Source organism: Megachile rotundata, chromosome 14 (assembly GCF_050947335.1).
Source record: "Megachile rotundata isolate GNS110a chromosome 14, iyMegRotu1, whole genome shotgun sequence".
Classification (NCBI taxonomy): Eukaryota; Metazoa; Arthropoda; class Insecta; order Hymenoptera; family Megachilidae; genus Megachile; species Megachile rotundata.
Genome location: NC_134996.1, coordinates 11,973,452 through 11,992,611, shown reverse-complemented (window position 1 = coordinate 11,992,611; position 19,160 = coordinate 11,973,452). Strand labels below are relative to the sequence as shown.

Here is a 19,160-nt window from a genome sequence, read left to right as displayed (position 1 = left end):
TTAATTACACGCTTTCACAAATATGTGGGTCAGAGAACTGTTCGTTTTCCTGACAGGAAACGTTTTATTCGAGTAACGTATGATACAAAACAATTACAAATGAAGTAACTTAATTGAACTTCAGTCAAGAAATATATTAAACTATTTCACACAAAAGTATTTACATATTTGATTCCTTGTTTAATCCTAGAAAAATTCGAACCCAAGGCATCAAGATTAATCTACGTTAATAAATAGAAGAAAGTTTAAGGCACTGATACTGGTAAAAATCTCGTTCTGTCCCCAACTTTTGGTTGAAATCTCAAATTGATCTTCTCCTTGTCGTCCTCGCCGACTTCCAGGAACGTGTTCCAGTCCACTAGGAAGTACAGCCCGTTTTTTCTTTTTGGCGGAAGAACAGGATCTGGTTCGGGAGTCGTCCCGCCAAAAGACTCCTCTAGTGCCATTAGATTCGAGGTCGTAGAGTTCGAGGTCGTTGAGGTCGTAGAATCCTTGGAAGTGGACGAGTCCACAGCTAACTGATCTGCCGATTTCGTGGAATCTGTGCTGGTCGTCGTCGATTCTGTTGACAAGTTTCATAGTAATACTCGGTTCACTATTTTCGATTTCCTGAATAGTTATTTTATTTACAAAGACGTGGAAGGAGCATTGTGTTCTTTATCCGCGATCGATTTTCCGCTAACGAGTGTAAATTAATGATGCTATTATTTCGTTCACTTTCCCTCGGATATTAGTTACAGACGTAATTAATTACAATTAGGAAAAGAAACAAGCGAAAGTTTCAGTCGTCGTAAGGCTGAAGTTCGTCTATCTTTTCCCAGACTGTCCTTTTTAGGGAAATCCTTTACATGAAAGCGAGAGAAATCTGACTATATACAGATACCACATGAAAGGAAGATTGTAAACAAAAAGTTCTTAACACGATCCGCGATGAACTGATGAAATTAGAAATCACCCTTTGACATGCAATTAACCCTCTGCGCTCGAGAGACGCCAAAATTTGAAATAAGCATTATTTAACTAATTCTGTAATTGTGATAATAAACATAGTGAAAGAGACAATAGTAGAGAAATAATAACCTCAAGGGAACTTATTTAACATTTTAAGTCGCAAACAATAAAATTACCCTCGAGTGCAAAGAGTTAACAGTGTTTAAAATCACAGCTAACAGAAAGTCAACCAGACCCGCGCTTGAACCTATTAAACACGTTCATTAGTGCGACTCGAAGTTTCGTTAGCCCCTGAATGATCTTCCGCACCCAGAATTCCGAGCTCCCCAAAAGGAAAATCATAAATTTCTTAATACCAGTCGTAGCTATCGTTTCTTCTGTGGTGCTAACAGTGGTCACCTGTTCCTGTCGCTTCACCTCGTTCCTCAGCTCCTTGCTATAATTTCTGATGATCTCCTCAAGCTTCAAAGGATCTGGTCCATCCTTCAAAGTCTTCGTCGACTCTATCAGATCATTAGCCGCCTTCTTCACGTTCTGAATATCCGCTTTACCTTGCTGTACCAATTTAACAGTATCCAGTAACTCGTTAATCTTGCTCCTCTGTTCCTCATCTTTTACATTCACTTCGTGAGGCTTGAACACGTGGTTCGTCGTCTCTGTCTCCATATCCTTCTGAGTGCTCGAAATGAGTCCAATGTTCTCCAGGATGCCTCTCATGTTCTGAGGCACAGCCTCGATCAACGAAGCCTCCGTCGGCCTCATGGACTTCTGCCTCCGATTATCGACCAGACCGAACTTCGCCAGGAACTCCTTCATCCCCTGATCCTTCACGCTGGACGTAGGCAAAGGTTTAAAGTTCGTGTACGAATTAAAACTGACAGTCTTCGTAGTTGTGGTAGTAGTCGTGTCCAGATTCGAGGTCTGCAGCCCAAACCTCTGGAACAGCATCTGCACCTCGGGCGTCAGATTCTCCATACCTTTCTTAATCTCAAACCCAGAACTCTCGAAGGTATTCTGATCGTGTATCGACGGAGAGTCCGACCCGGCTGGAACTAAACCCTGGATGCTGTTCAACTCGGAACTCTCTAGCAAGTTCTTGTTCTTCTTATAAACGTCCTCCACGTTGCTGTAGTTGTCGGGCCTCAGACCGATCGACTCCAGCAGGTCCATCACCTCTGGCCTCATGGTTGACGTAGTGCTCGCTCGAAACCCTGCAGCGTTCACGGAATAAGTAGAGCTGTATTTCACTCTGGGAGATGTTTCCGTGGACATGGGTGTCACGTACAACGCAGTGGGTTGTTCCGAACTAATATATAGCTCCGTGGTCTCGTTTGGAACTCGTTCGGTAGAAATAGGTTCCTCAGGTTTGTTCACGGTTGGCAGAAAAGGAATCTTGTCGACGTTCGAAGGTAACGTTGGTTTTAAAGTACTTGGAGGAGCGTTATAACGCCACTGACTGGACGTCAACACGTTTTGGGTCGCCTTTGAACGATCCAGGTCTATGACGATCTCTTTGGGTGTAGACTTCGTGGTGGGTTCCGTGACACTCGTACTGTAAACGATCTCCAGGTCCGATTTCTCGTACACTGGGTACCTCTTTGTCGTCGTTCGTTCTGTGGTGTAGCTCTTCTGCAGGTTCTCCAGGTTGAAGGAGAACCTCACAGGCGTGGAGTCCAGTTTCAGCGTCTCCTTCAAAGGCAGCTTTCCCTGCACCTCGGAGTACGTCTCTCTATGATTCTTGTATTGGTTCTTGGACTTCGGTTTGTAGCTTTGAGACACCAGGTTCTCGGTGGACACCTCGTTGCGAACCTCGTTGTCCTCCTGTTTCGAGTCCTTGAACGAGCGATCGGGAATTATTTGGGTCATAGGTGGTTTCGTGTACAGGTCGTTCAAGCTTCCTTTCTCGGCGTTGTAGGGAAGAACAACCATGAGGGCTCTTTGGTACAATTTTCTGGCTTTTTCTAGCTTCTCCTTGTCTTTGTACGCGTTCAGATCTTGCGACGTGATGTTCTCGAGGATGTGGACTATTTGCTGCCTAGTTAGACGAGGCAGCTTCGGGTTCTCGCGAACCTGTCGCTCGACTTCCTCGATCGTACGGTTGATCGAGCTCTCGATCTCGTATCCCGATGGAAGATCATTGTCCTGACAGTGACCTAGGCTGAGTACCAGTAGCAGAATGAAAACCGCAAGCTGCGAATAATTAGAAATTTACGGTTAGGTTAGGTAACTGTGATTTTATGGATAATTGAAGACGGTATAAAACTATGTAAGTGGTTTCAAGTATTAAGGACTGCAAGTTGGAGCAAATCGAAGACTGCAAATTGGAGCAAATCGAAGACTCAAGCATTGAAGACTGATCGTCTCATCATTTTTTGCATAGTAATTATGACGCGTGGCCTACATTCGCGGCCTACGTTCTCCAGTAAAAAACGATCATCGAGGAAATATATTTGACATTGCAGTACACGGGTTTCCAAAGTCTAAGAGATCGTAATCACTAACGTGTTTCTTTCATATTCATAGAGCTCTTGCAAAATATCCTTGACGTTTGAGCAACTCACCTATTTTACATGTTCAAGAATGTCCCTTTTCAATCTAGAAAACTGTCATTAAACCCGTATTTCTTGTTCGACTAGTTTAAATTTGACACATTTTTATTTACGAAAAGCAACTGTTACATCAAAAGTAGTATTGTCAATTAAAGTCACTTACCCAGATTAAAAATGGATAAATTTTTATTTACGAAAAATATAACTGGTTACATAAAAAATTATTGTCAATCAAAGTCAATTACGGAGATTAAAAATGGATAAATTTTTATTTACGAAAAACATAACTGGTTACATAAAAAATTACTGTCAATCAAAGTCAATTACGAATATTAAAAATGAAGACATTTTTATTTATGAAAAACATAACTGGTTACATATAAAATTATTGTCAATCAAAGTCAATTACGAAGTTTAAAAATGAATACATTTTTATTTACGAAAAACATAACTGGTTACATAAAAAATTACTGTCAATCAAAGTGAATTACAAGGATTAAAAATGGTCTTCCGGTTCGTTTAAGATGACTTTCTACCTATTCCATTTTCAGATTTATACGCTCGTTTCTTGAAATGACTATCATTTTCCGGATGGATTGAAACGAAATTATATACACGGAGGTGTTTCGTGACCGAAGACATCGTCCGTCTCGATTAAATTTAATGAACGGAAAACAGCAACAAAATGATTTCGTGTAACAGAAAACGATGTTGTTATACTGAGTAGAGAAGTTAGACACGCTGAACGATTCGGGATAATGATTTTCGAAAACGAAAGTCACTTTCGACTTCGAACTGATCTGACGATTTAGTGATTCTGCAATTTATTGCGACATGGGTGAATCTTTTGAAAGCTGAATTCTGTGTATTTTTATGGGCCTTCGTTCTTTCTTAAATATTCTGAAATTACTTGTGAGAGAAGGTCTGATTACATGAACCTGATGTTTTAAAAAATTTGGAGAAGTAAAAAGTTTGAAGAAAATTTTTTTATGAGTTGAAAGAAGTAAAATTTTTATGAATTGAAAGAAGCAAAATACTTTAAGAACATTTTTATGAACTGGAGGAACTAAAGAATTTGAAGAAAATTTTTATAAATGAACCTGATGTTTTAAAAAATTTGGAGAACTAAAAAATTTGAGGAACATTTTTTTGTGAGTTGAAAGAAGCAAAATATTTTAAGAACATTTTTATGAATTGAAAGAAGTAAAATATTAGAAGAAAATTATTATGAATTGCAAGAACTAAAATATTTGAAGAAAATTATTATGAATTGCAAGAACTAAAAAATTTATGAATTAAAAGAACTAAAAAATTCGCTATCATAAGTTTAATAAACATAGTCTCTTAATCACCTGTATTTGAATCAATGTTTTCTAGAGCAAGACTCACAGAACTCCGTAACATAATTACTCAGCAATTAACAGCATTTACAAGCACTTTTCGTACTTTCAGACCCATGGAACCGTGAAGATTCACCGCGTTTCCTCAAGAAACAGAATCTTCCAACACGTGTTAGTCACACTCGGTTAAAATATGGCAGCGACATTTTATTGCAATAATAGCTGCTAGAATTTCGGGAACAATGACACGAGCAGCAGAAACTTACCATTATGACAACCAATCGTCTGAGAACGCAGTTGACTACTGACTGAAACACCGACTAAAGGCCTACTTTCGAACTCTCTCTCTATCTCACCCGTTTATTTCACCTCGACCGTCCTCATGCACGTAACTTCGTTCATCTGTTCACCTGAACGGAGCAGGTAAACCTTCCCGCCACTTTTTCGAGGAAATGATGCACGGTCTTCGTCGCGTTGATCACTTTAAGTAGAAAGGTAAATCCAAGTTCAAGGAGAAAGAAAGTTGTAGGAAACCGGTTGATTTCTATTGAATGAATAACTGTTGCATAGTTAGCGAATGTGGGTTTAACGAGGTAGATGGTGATCGGCAGGTCTTGACAGTCGATTAGGGAGCTTGGAAGATTTGAATTTATAGAGCAAATTGAAGATTGATTTATCAGTGAAAGTCTGAGATACCTGTCAGTCACATTAGTGTAATTAGGAAGTTTAGTAAAAATTTATATCGGCGCGCTTTTTGGGAAGAGATTGCAATCACCCTCTAGCAGGTGGAGTCGCAACTTTCAAAATGTAAAATTACACCTTTACCGATGAAAAAATAGATACATTTTCACGTGAAAGCATTCATGAGGTTAATTAGTATTGCTCTCCAATGTAATTTGATGCAAGAGAAATGTAATTAAGTTAGAAAAATGAATTTTAATTAGGGTCACTCGGAAAATAGTACTAGTGGCGCCATCTCTCCGGCGAACGGGGTGAACTACAGTCATCTGAGACACCTACTTCGTTAGTTCGGTCATGCGCCACTAGGTAGCGCTGCGATACCGTGGCGCCGCCTACCGCATGATGGCCGACGGCGCTAAGATACCAGTGGCGCCGCCTACCGCATGATGGCCGACGGCGCTCGGATACCAGTGGCGCCGCCTACCGCATGATGGCCGACGGCGCTCGGATACCAGTGGCGCCGCCTACCGCATGATGGCCACCGGCGCTACGACACCAGTGGCGCCGCCTACCGCATGATGGCCGCCAGCACTATGTGGTGATCATCGGAGTCGTCATCAGTCAAGAGGAATTCTATTTTCAAGCCGTCGATAAAGAAGAATTTTATTTGTATTTGATATTCAACTTAATTGATGTTAAATTGTATATTTAAAGGAAAAACGTTCGTTATTCATTCCATAATGAAATCTGAATTCAAAACGACATATTTCAAAATCAATTTCAATAAATCAGTTATTATTGAAAGTTATTATTAATTGACTATTTTAAATATATAAAAACACTCTCTATAGGGAAGAGATGACAATCACCCTCTAGCAGGTGGAGTCGGAACTTTCAAATTGTAAAATTACGCCTTTACCGATGAAAAAATAGATACATTTTCACGTGAAAGCATTCATGAAGTTAATTAGATTGCTCTCCAATGTAATTTGATACAAGAGAAATGTAATTAAGCTAGAAAAATGAATTTTAATTAGGGGCACTCGGAAAAAGTACTAGTGGCGCCATCTCTCCGGCGAATGGGGTGAACTACAGCCATCTGGAACACCTCCTACGTTAGTTCGGCCATCATCCGGTACGTGGCGCCACTGCTATCGTAGCGCCGGCGGCCATCATGCGGTAGGCGGCGCCACTGGTATCGTAGCGCCGGCGGCCATCATGCGGCAGGCGGCGCCACGGGTATCCTAGCGCTGGCGGCCATCATGCGGTAGGCGGCGCCACGGGTATCGTAGCGCTGGCGGCCATCATGCGGTGGGCGGCGCCACAGTATCGCAGCGCTACCTAGTGGCGAATGACCGAACTAACCAAGGAGGTGTCTCAGATGGCTGTAGTTCACCCCGTTCGCCGAAGAGATGGCGCTACTAGTACTACCTTCCGAGCGACCCTAATTAAAATTCATTTTCTGGCCATTTTTAACGTATTTTGCACCAAATTACTTCGGAAAGCAATGATAATTAGTTCTAGAATGTTTTAAATGTATCAATATCTCCAGTAAGCAGATCTAAGACAGAAAACCGCCTAAGACATAAAACCTTACATTACATTAGGAATAGTTAAAAATTAATAATTTGGCAGAGACAACACACTTCAAAATTAATTACTCTTGCATTACGATGTAATTTTATTTATAGTTCAGTCAATTAAGCTAGTAAAATTAACTGTTTTAAATGGGATTGATTCGAAAACGGTACAGGTGGCGCCGTCTAGCGGTGGAAGTTGGAACTAACGAAGCCGCTGTTTCAAAATTGTGTAGTTCACCCCGTTCGCCGGAGAGATGGCGCCACTAATTTTATTTTTTAGCGCGCTGGGTTCTAAACTCAAAAATTATATAAAAACACAGCTTTTAAAGTACTTTTGGATATTTAAAATAATTTCTATAATAAAATATGACTTCCTGATGCAACTTTTCTTTAGATTAATTATTTCTATAATGAATATTCAATGTAGAAACTTGTACCTAAATGAGGTAACACCTTTTGATGCAGATCGAACAAGTCAAAATCGCTCAAATTAAATATGTAACAAATTCAAACATGTAAAATGCAATGTACACTTCTATTTTAATTTTTAGAATAATTACAGTGAGTCTTTTTCACCATCTAGCGATAAATAAATGTTGTAGAATTTTACACAAAATTCAAAACTCAACTCCGTCAACCTTGTTAATTTTTATTAAGAACATTATCTCCTCCTGAATAACTCTAAACCACTAACTTACCCAACTAGCAATTAATTTTAAACTACATCAAACTTTCACCAAATATTCTTTCAACCAAAACTTAATTTCTTCACTCGAAATTTTTTCACGAACTTCAAACGATATTTATAACTGTTGGCAACAACCACAAACTTCACAAATAGCTTATTTAAAATAGAAAAATGAACGTAGTTACAAAAGATATAAAAAGTCAAACAAACTACCAGGGTAATCGCGGAGTTATTGATTTTTCAGCCGATGCTTGCAACAACAAGATCGGTGGTAAAAGTGGGGACTCACTCTCACTGTTAACCGACTAAGGTGCCGTAGCCTTTCTGTTCGTTTTTAAATCACCACGAGTTCGTTTCACTCGTCGGTGAACCTTGCAAGGCGGAAACCAAAGGTACAAGGATCGGTTTTCGAATTAATTTAAAAAGGGGATACAGTGAGTACAATGGAAATCGAATTTGAGAATCTGGCGGAGTTCAGGAATCTTAGCTGCAACCATCAGTACGTTCCTTCGGCCACTGAACATATAGAAAGTAAGTTCACTCTTTTCTTTGTCTTGCAAAATTATACTTGCCGATTTCTATAAATTTATCTGCTTATGGACACACTGATGTTATGTACAGATTGGTGTTAATTTTAATAAAATAAAACTTGTCAATTTAATTTTACTTTCACTTATTTTTAATAAAATAAAACTTGTCAATTTAATTTTACTTTCACTTATTTTTAATAAAATAAATCTCGTCAATTTAATTTTACTTTCACTTATTTTTAATAAAATAAATCTCGTCAATTTAAGTTTACTGTTGCTTATTTTTAATAAAATAAAACTTGTCAATTTAATTTCACTTATCAGTGAGACTTGAGAGTCTACAAATTTAATTTCAGAGTATTTCAAGAATATATTCAGAATTTTATAAACTTGAAACTTTTTCAATTTTAGTCTTTATAGGTTCATGCAAATTTCCAAGATATTGCCACATATTATGACGTACATTACCGTACCGCTATTAGAAAGTAAACTATGAACTGTTATGAGCAGTGCGCGTAGTTTTGCAATAGTTGCTCTGCGGTGAACTTTCATTTACAAATTTTCACGGAAGTACACAAAACTCCCGTTCCAAATTACTGTAAATAATAAAGCTAGAAGTGTTTAAGTTACAAAATATTTGTAAAATAATGCGCCTACATTTTTGTCCCATATTAAAAAGAATATTTGACTCCGTTGCAGAGTCAAAGCTTTCGCGATCCACCGCGCAGGCGCAGAAGGCGTGCCTCGGTGAAAGTTCCAAAGTTCGTAACAACTATAATCGTTACATAAAATCCCAACTTCGGAAGCAATTAACCGAGAATAATCGTGCACGATAATTAGGCTTCTATCAAATTTTCAAAGAACGCTTCACGAAGTTTCGACATTAAACGAGAATTCTTGTACGCTTCCCTTTGAACAGGCAATCGAAACTGGTTCCGTATTTAACATCGAGGATGCCTCTGAACGCGGTAGTGAGGGCTTTCACCGTAGCTCGGAAATAAAACGTATCGTTAACATAGAATAAATGAATATAATCAAGCTTCGATCGGTTTAATTCAGCGTTCGCTTGAAATTTTGCTGGGGAGTAAATTATCGGACAAAGATTTCCATAAGTTTTTCACTTTTTTGATCGTCCTCGAGCGGAGCGGTACAAGGCAATCCTCTTTTGCAATTATTGCGATATTGAGGGAATGCAACTGCGAAAGCGGATGCATATTGCTGCATAAACATTTTCTACTCGAACCTAAATGCATTTTCTAAACAGTTGAAATTTGGAACATAATGGTCACTGTTTATGACATAAAAAAATATCGTTGTTTAACTATAAGATCATTCTTCTTCTGAATTGTCACATGTACATGACATGTTCTGTAACACATTGTGTCGATTGATATCCATTAACCTCGCGATTATCACACTGCAAACATACGGCAGCAGCGATGGTCTCAAAACAGATTTTTTCAGACCCTTATCGCATACCTTCCATAATCTCTTGTTTGAAAATTTACACAAACTAATAATTCATTTATCTCTTGCTATTCGACATTTTATATCCTTCTATTCCACAAATATTTCTATTCTATTGAAACATGAAATATTCTATTTCTATTTTATTTTTAATAGGTTTAGGAGCATTCGGTAAAGGAATAGTAATTTTTCTGTGAACCTGAGTTTTCTCAATGAACAGGAATTTTTTCAGTAAACAAAGATTTTTTAAATGAACATGAGTTTCTTTAATGAATATAAATGTTTGCAATGAACAGGAATTTTTTTAATGAACATGAGTTTCTTTAATGAACAGAAATGTTTGCAATGAACAGGAATTTTTTTAATGAACATGAGTTTTTTCTGTGAACATAAATTTTTTCAATGAACATGAATTTTTTCAGTCAACATGAATTTTCTCAATGAACATAAATTTTCTCAATGAACAGGAATTTTTTCAATAAATCAACATTTTTTAAATGAACATAAGTTTCTTTGATGAACATAAATTTTTTCAATGAACAGGAATTTTTTCAATGAACAGGAATTTTTTCAGTCAACATGAGTTTTCTCAATGAACATGAATTTTTTCAATGAATATGAATTTTTTCAGTCAACATAAATTTTCTCAATGAACAGGAATTTTTCCCGTAAACAAGAATTTTTTAATTTTTTAAATATTTTATTTCTATTTTTACAGGTTTAGGAGCATTCGGTAAAGGAATAGTAAGTTTCGGAGCACTGCTCTCAACTCTGACCCTCTACTTCGCCGTAGACGCATGTCACAATATAATTCAACAAAAAGAAGCAAGATTCTACAAAACCAATGCCATCGTGATCCTACTCGTATATCCAGTCGCCAGCGTCTGCAGTCTAACAGCCATTGCGATACCTAGGTAAGACACTACGGTGAAAAATTGACTGAGGATCCTTAACAGACTACGGGTCTGGCGTGAAATAAACCAGAAAATCCACTTAAGGGAAAAGGAGCGGAAACGCGATCAGATGTCGTGCTAGGATCTTTGAGACACTTTTTAACGATGGGACCTCTGCAACTAATGATTTTGATTTTCCGAGATAAATTCTGACTGTCGCACCTGAGATGTCGGAAATTTGATGGGGTCTCTTGATAGTGTGGACACGAGAATTCCATTGCAAATTGATATTTTCAACACGACATTTTTTAAGTTAAATTGTTAAGTCCCTTAATTTATGTATTTGTTAAGAAAATTTTAGTAAACATGAATTTTTTCAATGAACATGAGTTTTTTTGGTGAACATGAATTTTTTCAATGAACAGAAATTTTCTCACTGAGCAAGAATTTTTTAAACGAACATAAATTTTTTTAGTGAACATGAATTTTTTCAATGAACAAGAATTTTCTCACTGAGCAAGAATTTTTTAAATGAATATGAGTTTTTTCAATGAACATGAATTTTTTCAATGGGCAAGAATATTTTTAATGAACATGAGTTTTTTCAATGAAGAGGAATTTGTTCAATGAACAGGAATTTTTTTAATTAACATGAGTTTCTTCAGTGAATAAGAGTTTTTTAAATGAACAGGAGTTTTCTCAGTCAACATGAATTTTTTTAATGAACAGCAATGTTTGCAATGAACAGGAATTTTTGTAATGAACATGAGTTTCTTCAGTGAACATGAATTTTTTCAATGAACAGAAATTTCTTCAATAAACATGAGTCTTTTAAATAACTCCAAACATAATCGTTTCAACAACCTTCAACTTCAATAAACATCACCTACATTTAAATTTTATTTTCACTAAAAAAGTGCACATAAAAAAGAATTTGTACGAAGTCTAACTTTAACAGAACCATCGAAAACGTTTAACGATCTCTGAGAAGAGTTAATTGATAACTAATAGGGAAGGTTAACGATGGTTTTTCAGGACGCAGTTGCTATCGGAAGCCCTGACTCAAATCTTCCTGACGACAGCCCTGTACCGGCTTTATCTTCTGCTCGTCTACGTCGGCTTCAAAAGGGTCACGACTCCACCGGCCATGACGCTGAAAGTCGGCCCTTGTTGCTGCTGGCCCTGTCTGCCGTTTCCAAATCTTCAAATGACTGACGCCAATTTGTCCTGGCTGCGGTTGGTAGTTCTACAACTTCCTATTATCCAGGTTATTTCTTCTTTTCTACCTTGACTTTTTTATATTCGTTTTTTCTTTCTGACTATTTTCCTGGTATCCTCGAAGGCTTGTGTCTGTTAGATAATTATTCAGTGATGAAAAATTTATTCGAGCCGTTAGCTCGGTTTTTGTTGCAAAGCAGATTAGCTGTTACGTCTAGTGTATCCACATTACTATTGTAAAGCTTCTATTATGAAGAAAAATATATACTTTGCTACATATGATGATTTATACCTAAATTTGATTTTTACTATGGTAAAGATGGAATGCTGTGGTAAATGGTTAAATAAATTTAAATTATTATGGGTCTATAAATGTTAATTGTGAAGAGTCTATAAATGTAAATTGTGAAGAGTCTATAAATGTAAATTGTTAAGAGTCTATAAATGAAAATTATTATGAGTCTACAAATGTAAATAGTAAAGAGTCTGCAAATGTAAATTGTTATGAATCCATAAATGTAAATTGTTAAGAGTCTATAAATGAAAATTATTATGAGTCTACAAATTTAAATGGTTAAAGTCTACAAATGTAAATTGTTATGAATCCATAAATGTAAATTGTTAAGAGTCTATAAATGAAAATTATTATGAGTCTACAAATTTAAATGGTTAAAGTCTACAAACGTAAATTGTTAAGAGTCCATAAATGTAAATTGTTAAGAGTCTATAAATGAAAATTATTATGAGTCTACAAATGTAAATGGTTTAGAGTCTACAAATGTAAATTGTTATAAATCCATAAATGTAAATTGTTATGAAGCTACAAATGTAAATACTTAAGAATTTATAAATTATTAAGAGTCTAAATGTAAAGTTATCTTAGAAGTTCAGAGACAGCTCCAGAAAATTACTGATTTAAAAATATACGATTCCAGGGACTGATCTACTGCATATTCCTCTTCATAGCAATGGAGGAGCCAAATCTGATGACCCAGTACGGCATCTGTTTCCAGCCACTTTGTGTAGCTAGCATATTTCTCGGAATATATGGACTGACCATCGCCATGAAGAGTCTTCAAGAAGTCGCTCCAGGTAAAAATCATGCATGCTTAATTGAGAAGAAGGACCTCGCATAATCTGCCCTGTCTGCGCTCTTCTGTAACAAATTATTCAAACACGCGATCACGAGGTAGTTGCTGCTTTAAAATCAAGAAGGTTGCTACTTTAAAATGTAGAAGGTTACTCCTTAAAATCTGGAAGTTTGCTACTTCAAAATGTGAAAGTTTGCTACTTCAAAACCCAGAAGATTACTCCTTAAAATTTAGAAGCTTGCTATTTCAAAGTCTAAAAGCTTGCAACCTCAAAATCGAGCTGCTGAGGAAAACAATTGAACCCCAGCACTTTAAAATCCAACTTCTGGTCAATTATCTCCGGACCGCACAACGACAGGAAGCAATTTTCTGAGGTCCCGAAAAGTCTATTGTGACCCAGTGTTAATGGACTCTGACCTGCGTTCATTTTTACAGAGGCGAAACTGCATAGGAACACCATGGTCTCCCAGATGGTGCTGCTGTTTTCGAAGCTGCAGTCGTTCATTGTCAAGAGTCTGCCTCAAACAGGACTCTTTCCGTGCAATCCACCGATTACACCGGAAATCTATGCCAGCGGTAATACTCCTCAATAATAAATTCTTAATTAAGTAGGCATGCTGAGGCTTTTCGAATGCTTTGTATTCGTGGTTTACAATTTAGAAATTTGCAAAGGAAACACGTTTATTCAAGTACCTTTTCGCTATTACATAAGTGAGAAATTACGATGTTAAAACTATAAGTGGCAACGTGTGGAACGAGGTACTTAGGGATGTATACTATAATCTGAGATCATAGATTCCTTGAAATGTATAGCCATCAGAGTTAATAACAAGTCATTACAGCTGGGGTACGAAATATTTGCATATGGCCCTGTAATTATCGTTCAATGAACCTTTCTCCTCTTCGTGCCTCGATCTTCACCATCTCGGTTTATCACAAAAATAAGTTTTCCGTGTTTCACACAGAGAAGATTTCCTAGAGGTTTACCTCTGTCAATTTCTAGCCTAATCACTTTGAACCTAAGTTTTGAAAATTTGAATGCTTTGAAAATTACTTAAAATTCGACCTAAGCTTTTGAATCCTCGATCCGAACCGTCGTGGTTTATCACAAAAATAAGTTTTCCGTGTTTCACACAGAGAAGGTTTCCCAGAGGTTTACCTCTGTCAATTTCTAGCCTAACCAATTTGAACCTAAGTTTTGAAAAATTGAATGCTTTGAAAATTACTTAAAATTCGACCTAAGCCTCCGAATCCTCGATCCGAACCCCGGTTTATCACAAAAATAAGTTTTCCATGTTTCACACAGAGGTTTCCTCTACCTCCGTCAATTTCTAGCCTAACCAATTTTAAGTTTTGAAAATTTGAAAGCTTTAAAAATTCTTAAAATTCGACCTAAGCTCTAGAATAGATTTCTTGGTAAATTGATTTCCATATACGAGATGAGATAAAGCACTGTTCCGTCCGATTTCAGTTACCCAAAACGCGCTGATGTTAATCGAGATGCTGTTGCTCTGCTACGCGGCGAGGTACGTTTATTACGTGGACGTGGACAAGGAGAAAGAGCCGACGGTCGAGGCTACAGATCGGTCGAAAGACAAGCCGGAGCAAGTGAACTCGTCGAATAACAACGAAGCTAACAAACAAACTTCAACGTTCACCGCGTGAGATCTCAACTTCGTCGGTTAGACTACGATCTCTTTGTTAATTCGCGGATACTCGTTAGATATTAAGCTTTTGATGATACGTTAGATATTAAGTAAGTGTTAGAATGAATGAAATGAGTGAGGGTTCAAGACTTTTTTACTGAAGCACACTGGTGCTGTCCTTTAAGGATCTGTTAAACGAAAACTGTTAAATAAAGCGTGTGTACGTTTTGTGTACAATTTTGTAATTTATCAGCTTCTCAGAAAGTTGCAGTTGTAGTTTGTTAAAAAGTTTCTCAGTAGAAGTTGAGGAAAATTAAATCAAAGAGGGAAAAGTAATCAAAATTTGATGGTGAAGAACATTTATTTATTAAAGAAATCTTAAATGCTACAACAAAATAATTTCCATCATTGTGCAACTCTTTTTGCCAACATAAAAGCAATTGTTCAATTCCTTTTTTAAGCAAAACACTTGCTGAGACTTAAAAAAGTCCTCCGATTTTTCATAGAAAAACTTCAACGAAGAAATGAATACATGAAGAAATAAAGAAATGAAATTTCAGTAGCCCTAATATATTCAGAAAAGCTCGGATACAGATTACTAATGAATTTAAATAGCGCATCGGAGTTATCGCACTTTCCTGCCACGCATTGAGATCTCCGGTGCGGAAGTAACTATGAAACCAGCCACACGCAGCCGTCACAACGCATTATCGCGTGTCACGGCTGACTGACAAATCACAGTGGATGCTCAAATGACTTGCAGGCACTCTTTCGAAACGTACTCAAGCAATAGTGGGCGATCTAAATGTGACGATCATTAAGAAAAGTGTGGGTCTTTTAACTCTAACGTAATTATGACGCCTACGTGGTGAAACATTTCGGTGTTTCAAGCTGAGAAAAATAGGACGAAAGATTGAAATTCATTGAACGCAAGCAGGTTTTTCGATTCCCTGTTTTATTATATCGGTACTTGTATTGTTCGTAGTGGATATAGCCCACATACGATGTTGACACACGTGCAGCTGGAAATTCGGATGCAAAGGTAGCCAGGAAGACGTTAAGTCAAAAAATCAACATCAAAGGAGGGTACGCTTAAAAAGGCCTTTACCAATTCTTTGACGCAGATGCCCAACGCTGCATGACTTCACCTTTTCACGGCGGGAAATACTTTCAGTCAAAACCATGCAAAACTTTGTATGAAAAACTACACAACTTTGTATGAAAAACTATATAACATTATAACTTTGTATGAGGAGCTATAAAACTTTGTAACCATCGAGGTACAAATTGAAGACCGAAGCGAACTCAATCCGTCGATGATGCACTTTAGATAACGTTAATCTTAATTGACACCATCAGCTACAATGTGAAAGAGCAGTCATCCAGATTTAAGACTGCACAACAGAAAGCTGCAAACAGGTTTCGAGTGTCGGAGCCCGAGTAACCCGGGCGATCTTAATTAAATCAGACGCTTGCATGGGCTTGCGAGATCTCATAACAGGATTGCAGTTTCATTCCTATTAACACGACTCAGAATTGCACTGTATTGGTAACAATTCCTCAATTTATTCATCATTAATTAATATACTTTTTGAGAAGATTCAAAGACATTTTGTACGCTGAACACGTTTTATAGATGCAGGGTCAAAGATGCGAGGTCAAAGACGCAAGGTCAAAGCATAAGGGAAGTCAGTCGCCATATTGTTAACAATTTTACAATTTATTCATCATTAATTAATATACTCTTCGAGAAACATTCAAAGGCATTTTGTACGCTGCACGCGTTTTATAGATGCAGGGTCAAAGATGCAAGGTCAAAGCATAAGGGAAGTCTTCCGCCATATTGTTAACAATTTTACAATTTATTCATCATTAATTAATATACTTTTGGAGAAACATTCAAGAGCATTTTTCACGCTGAAGACATTTTATAGATGCAAGGTCAAAGATGCAAGGTCAAAGCATAAGGGAAGTCTTCCGCCATATTGTTAACAATTTTACAATTTATTCATCATTAATTAATATACTTTTGGAGAAACATTCAAAGGCATTTTGTACGCTGAACACGTTTTATAGATGCAAGGTCAAGGGAACCTCGAGGAATAATAAAGAAGGGAAGTTTTCGTAGAACGTTATCTGGCGAACGTTCACCTCGGGGTCAGCAAAACAAAGACGGTTAATATGTCGGGACACGTTATCGGAATATTAATATCCTGCCCTTCTGCAGGATCCGAAGCCACCCTGGTGACGATCGATCGCTCGACGTGGAAACACGGAACGAGAAAAATCGCCGCGTCCCTTCGAATGTAAGGAGACACTTCCTGATGCTCGTCGGTGATAATTCTTCCGAACGTCGTCGCTCGCCGGAACATCGACGTCTTCGAATTTCAAACTCTGTCTTGCCAGACCTTTTATTTTCACTATGTAATCCGCTCGATTTCAGACATTGCAACCCTCTTCATTTTTTAAGAGGATTTTTTTAAATCCACAATTTTTATTCAGGCACTTCATTTTTTTAATACAGGGCGCCTCGTAATTGGTACTAGTGGAAGGGGGTTGCAGACGTGAGTTTGAACATCTTTTTCTTTTATGAAAATAGAGTTTGAAGCTCATTATTGAATATACAAAAATAAAATCGGTGTTAAAATAGTATTATACAGGGAGTTTCATGAGTGGTGCAGGAAAGGAGCTGCAGATGTGATTCTGAACAACTTTTTCTTTTATGAAAATAGAGTTTGAAGCTCATTATTAAATATACAAAAATAAAATCGGTGTTAAAATAGTATTATACAGGGAGCTTCATAACTGATGTAGGAAAGGGGCTGCAGATGTGATTCTGAACAACTTTTTTCTTTGTGAAAATAGAGTTTAAAGCTTCGTTTTTAATACAGAAGCAAATTTTTGATATGATCGTATTATACAGGGTGTCTCACAACTGGTGCTCCTAGAAAGGGTAGTTGACGTGATTTTAAACAACTTTCTCCTTTGCGAAAATAAGGTTTGAAGTTCTTAATAATTCAGAAATAAAATTTATGCTATGACCGTATTATACAGGGTGTTTCATAACTGGTGTAGTTAAGGGTTGTAGTTGACGTGATACTAAACAAGTTTTTCCTTTATAAAAATAAGGTTTGAAGCTTCGTTCTTATTAATACAAAAGCAAAATTGTTTATATGATTGTATTATACAGGGCGTTTCACAAGCAGTGTAATATAGAAAATGTAACCTTCTGTCGTTTTTTGAATTATTACAGAAAAACCATGCTTCAAAGCTAATTCTTTAACAACTACCTTTTCTACATCAATGTTGAAACACTCTGTACAACTACATAAAAAATTTTCAAATATAAAAATTTCTTCTAAGCTAAATTTCTTCCACTGTACGAATTCGAATAAAAAAATACCTGCAAGTTCCAACTAAGATTAAAATTACAGAAATGGTTCAGTAATCTTGCATCCTCGATCCTCAGATCGAGGACAACTGCGCAAGATAGGACGTTACACGCTCCTGAAAGTATATTGCGTGGTCCTTCATTTTTTGAGCGATTTGAGGGTCCGTTGCCTACCTGCAACCTGGCCCAACGAGACTACAAAACCTTCTCCATCCCTCTCTCTAACCTCTTCTCCCTTCTGCAGTTGTATCGACTCTCCTTTCTTCCTTTTCATCGTAGACCTTTTTCCTTGGAACCGTGATCACGATCAAGCTTCGAACGCGTAATAGATTTAACAGTTTCTTTCGGCCCACGGTGGTTTCGAGATCGGTTTAACGGGTGAAAAAAATAACGCACCCCGATTGTGTGAACCTGGACCTTTTCGGCTACCCTTCACTACGATTTTTTATTCACGTGTGTCATATTTTTTCTTTGGTATGAAGTATGGTAACTTGATAGCTAGTTGATGGAATTTTTTTACTTGATACAATTTTGGTACTTGATAGAATTTTGGTACTTGATAGAATTTTGTTGTTTGATAGAAATTTATTAGTTGATAGAATTTTACTACGTAGTCATTTTGTTTGCATGGTGAATTTTCATATAAATTGACAAAATTATAATTCATTTATTGTAACTTGGCTCATTCTGTTACCCATAATGTTACGTAGTACATAGAATTTTATTCAAGTTCTCAAAGGAGGAACCTCCCCTTATTTCAACCTAACCATATTATTAAATTTACATCAATAACGAAATCCATTTTAGAATGCTTCGAAGCTAAGTCCAAAACCTTGAAATAGACCCAAATCACGTGAATTCTGTTTCCGCAAAAATTACCTCGAAATAAAGGACATCGGGTTTAGGAGTCACGGCGTCGTAATTCCCAAATAGTTGATTGGTAATCTCGGAGCTAATTAAGGCAGCCGACTCGGATCCAGCGTCCAAATTGTTTTCTATGCCGGCTCTTCCCTCTGTCCCGACTAGATAGCCTTGGGGATCTTTTTTGCCAGGGGAGGCTGGCAAAAAAAAACAACGCGAAAAGATATTTCGCGACCTAATGAGCCGGTTTAGCGACTCTTAACGTAATTATCTT

At 37.2% G+C, this 19,160-nt stretch overlaps 2 protein-coding genes across 4 annotated transcripts; one reads left to right on the top strand and one right to left on the bottom strand.

The window, feature by feature from the left end:
* Window positions 1-25: 25 nt before the first annotated feature.
* Window positions 26-5,439, bottom strand: LOC105664048 (uncharacterized). Its single transcript, XM_076539841.1, has 3 exons — window positions 5,107-5,439; window positions 1,308-3,141; window positions 26-562 (listed from the first exon to the last, which is right to left on the bottom strand). The coding sequence occupies exons 1-3, from the start codon at window positions 5,107-5,109 to the stop codon at window positions 246-248; spliced, it is 2,154 nt and encodes a 717-aa protein (XP_076395956.1). The 5' UTR covers window positions 5,110-5,439; the 3' UTR covers window positions 26-245.
* Window positions 5,440-8,022: 2,583 nt separating this feature from the next.
* Window positions 8,023-16,870, top strand: LOC100882981 (organic solute transporter alpha-like protein 3). 3 transcript variants are annotated; one of them, XR_013040420.1, is made up of 7 exons: window positions 8,023-8,320; window positions 10,505-10,700; window positions 11,715-11,946; window positions 12,833-12,989; window positions 13,424-13,564; window positions 14,460-15,460; window positions 15,620-16,870. XR_013040420.1 is itself a non-coding variant. In XM_003700027.3 (6 exons), exons 1-6 carry the CDS (start codon window positions 8,233-8,235, stop codon window positions 14,651-14,653), a joined length of 1,008 nt encoding a protein of 335 aa, XP_003700075.1. In that variant the 5' UTR covers window positions 8,023-8,232; the 3' UTR covers window positions 14,654-16,870. The 3 variants fall into 3 exon arrangements, 1 of the variants encoding a protein (XP_003700075.1); XR_013040419.1 differs by having other exon boundaries at window positions 14,460-16,183; window positions 16,271-16,870; XM_003700027.3 differs by having other exon boundaries at window positions 14,460-16,870.
* Window positions 16,871-19,160: the final 2,290 nt, after the last annotated feature.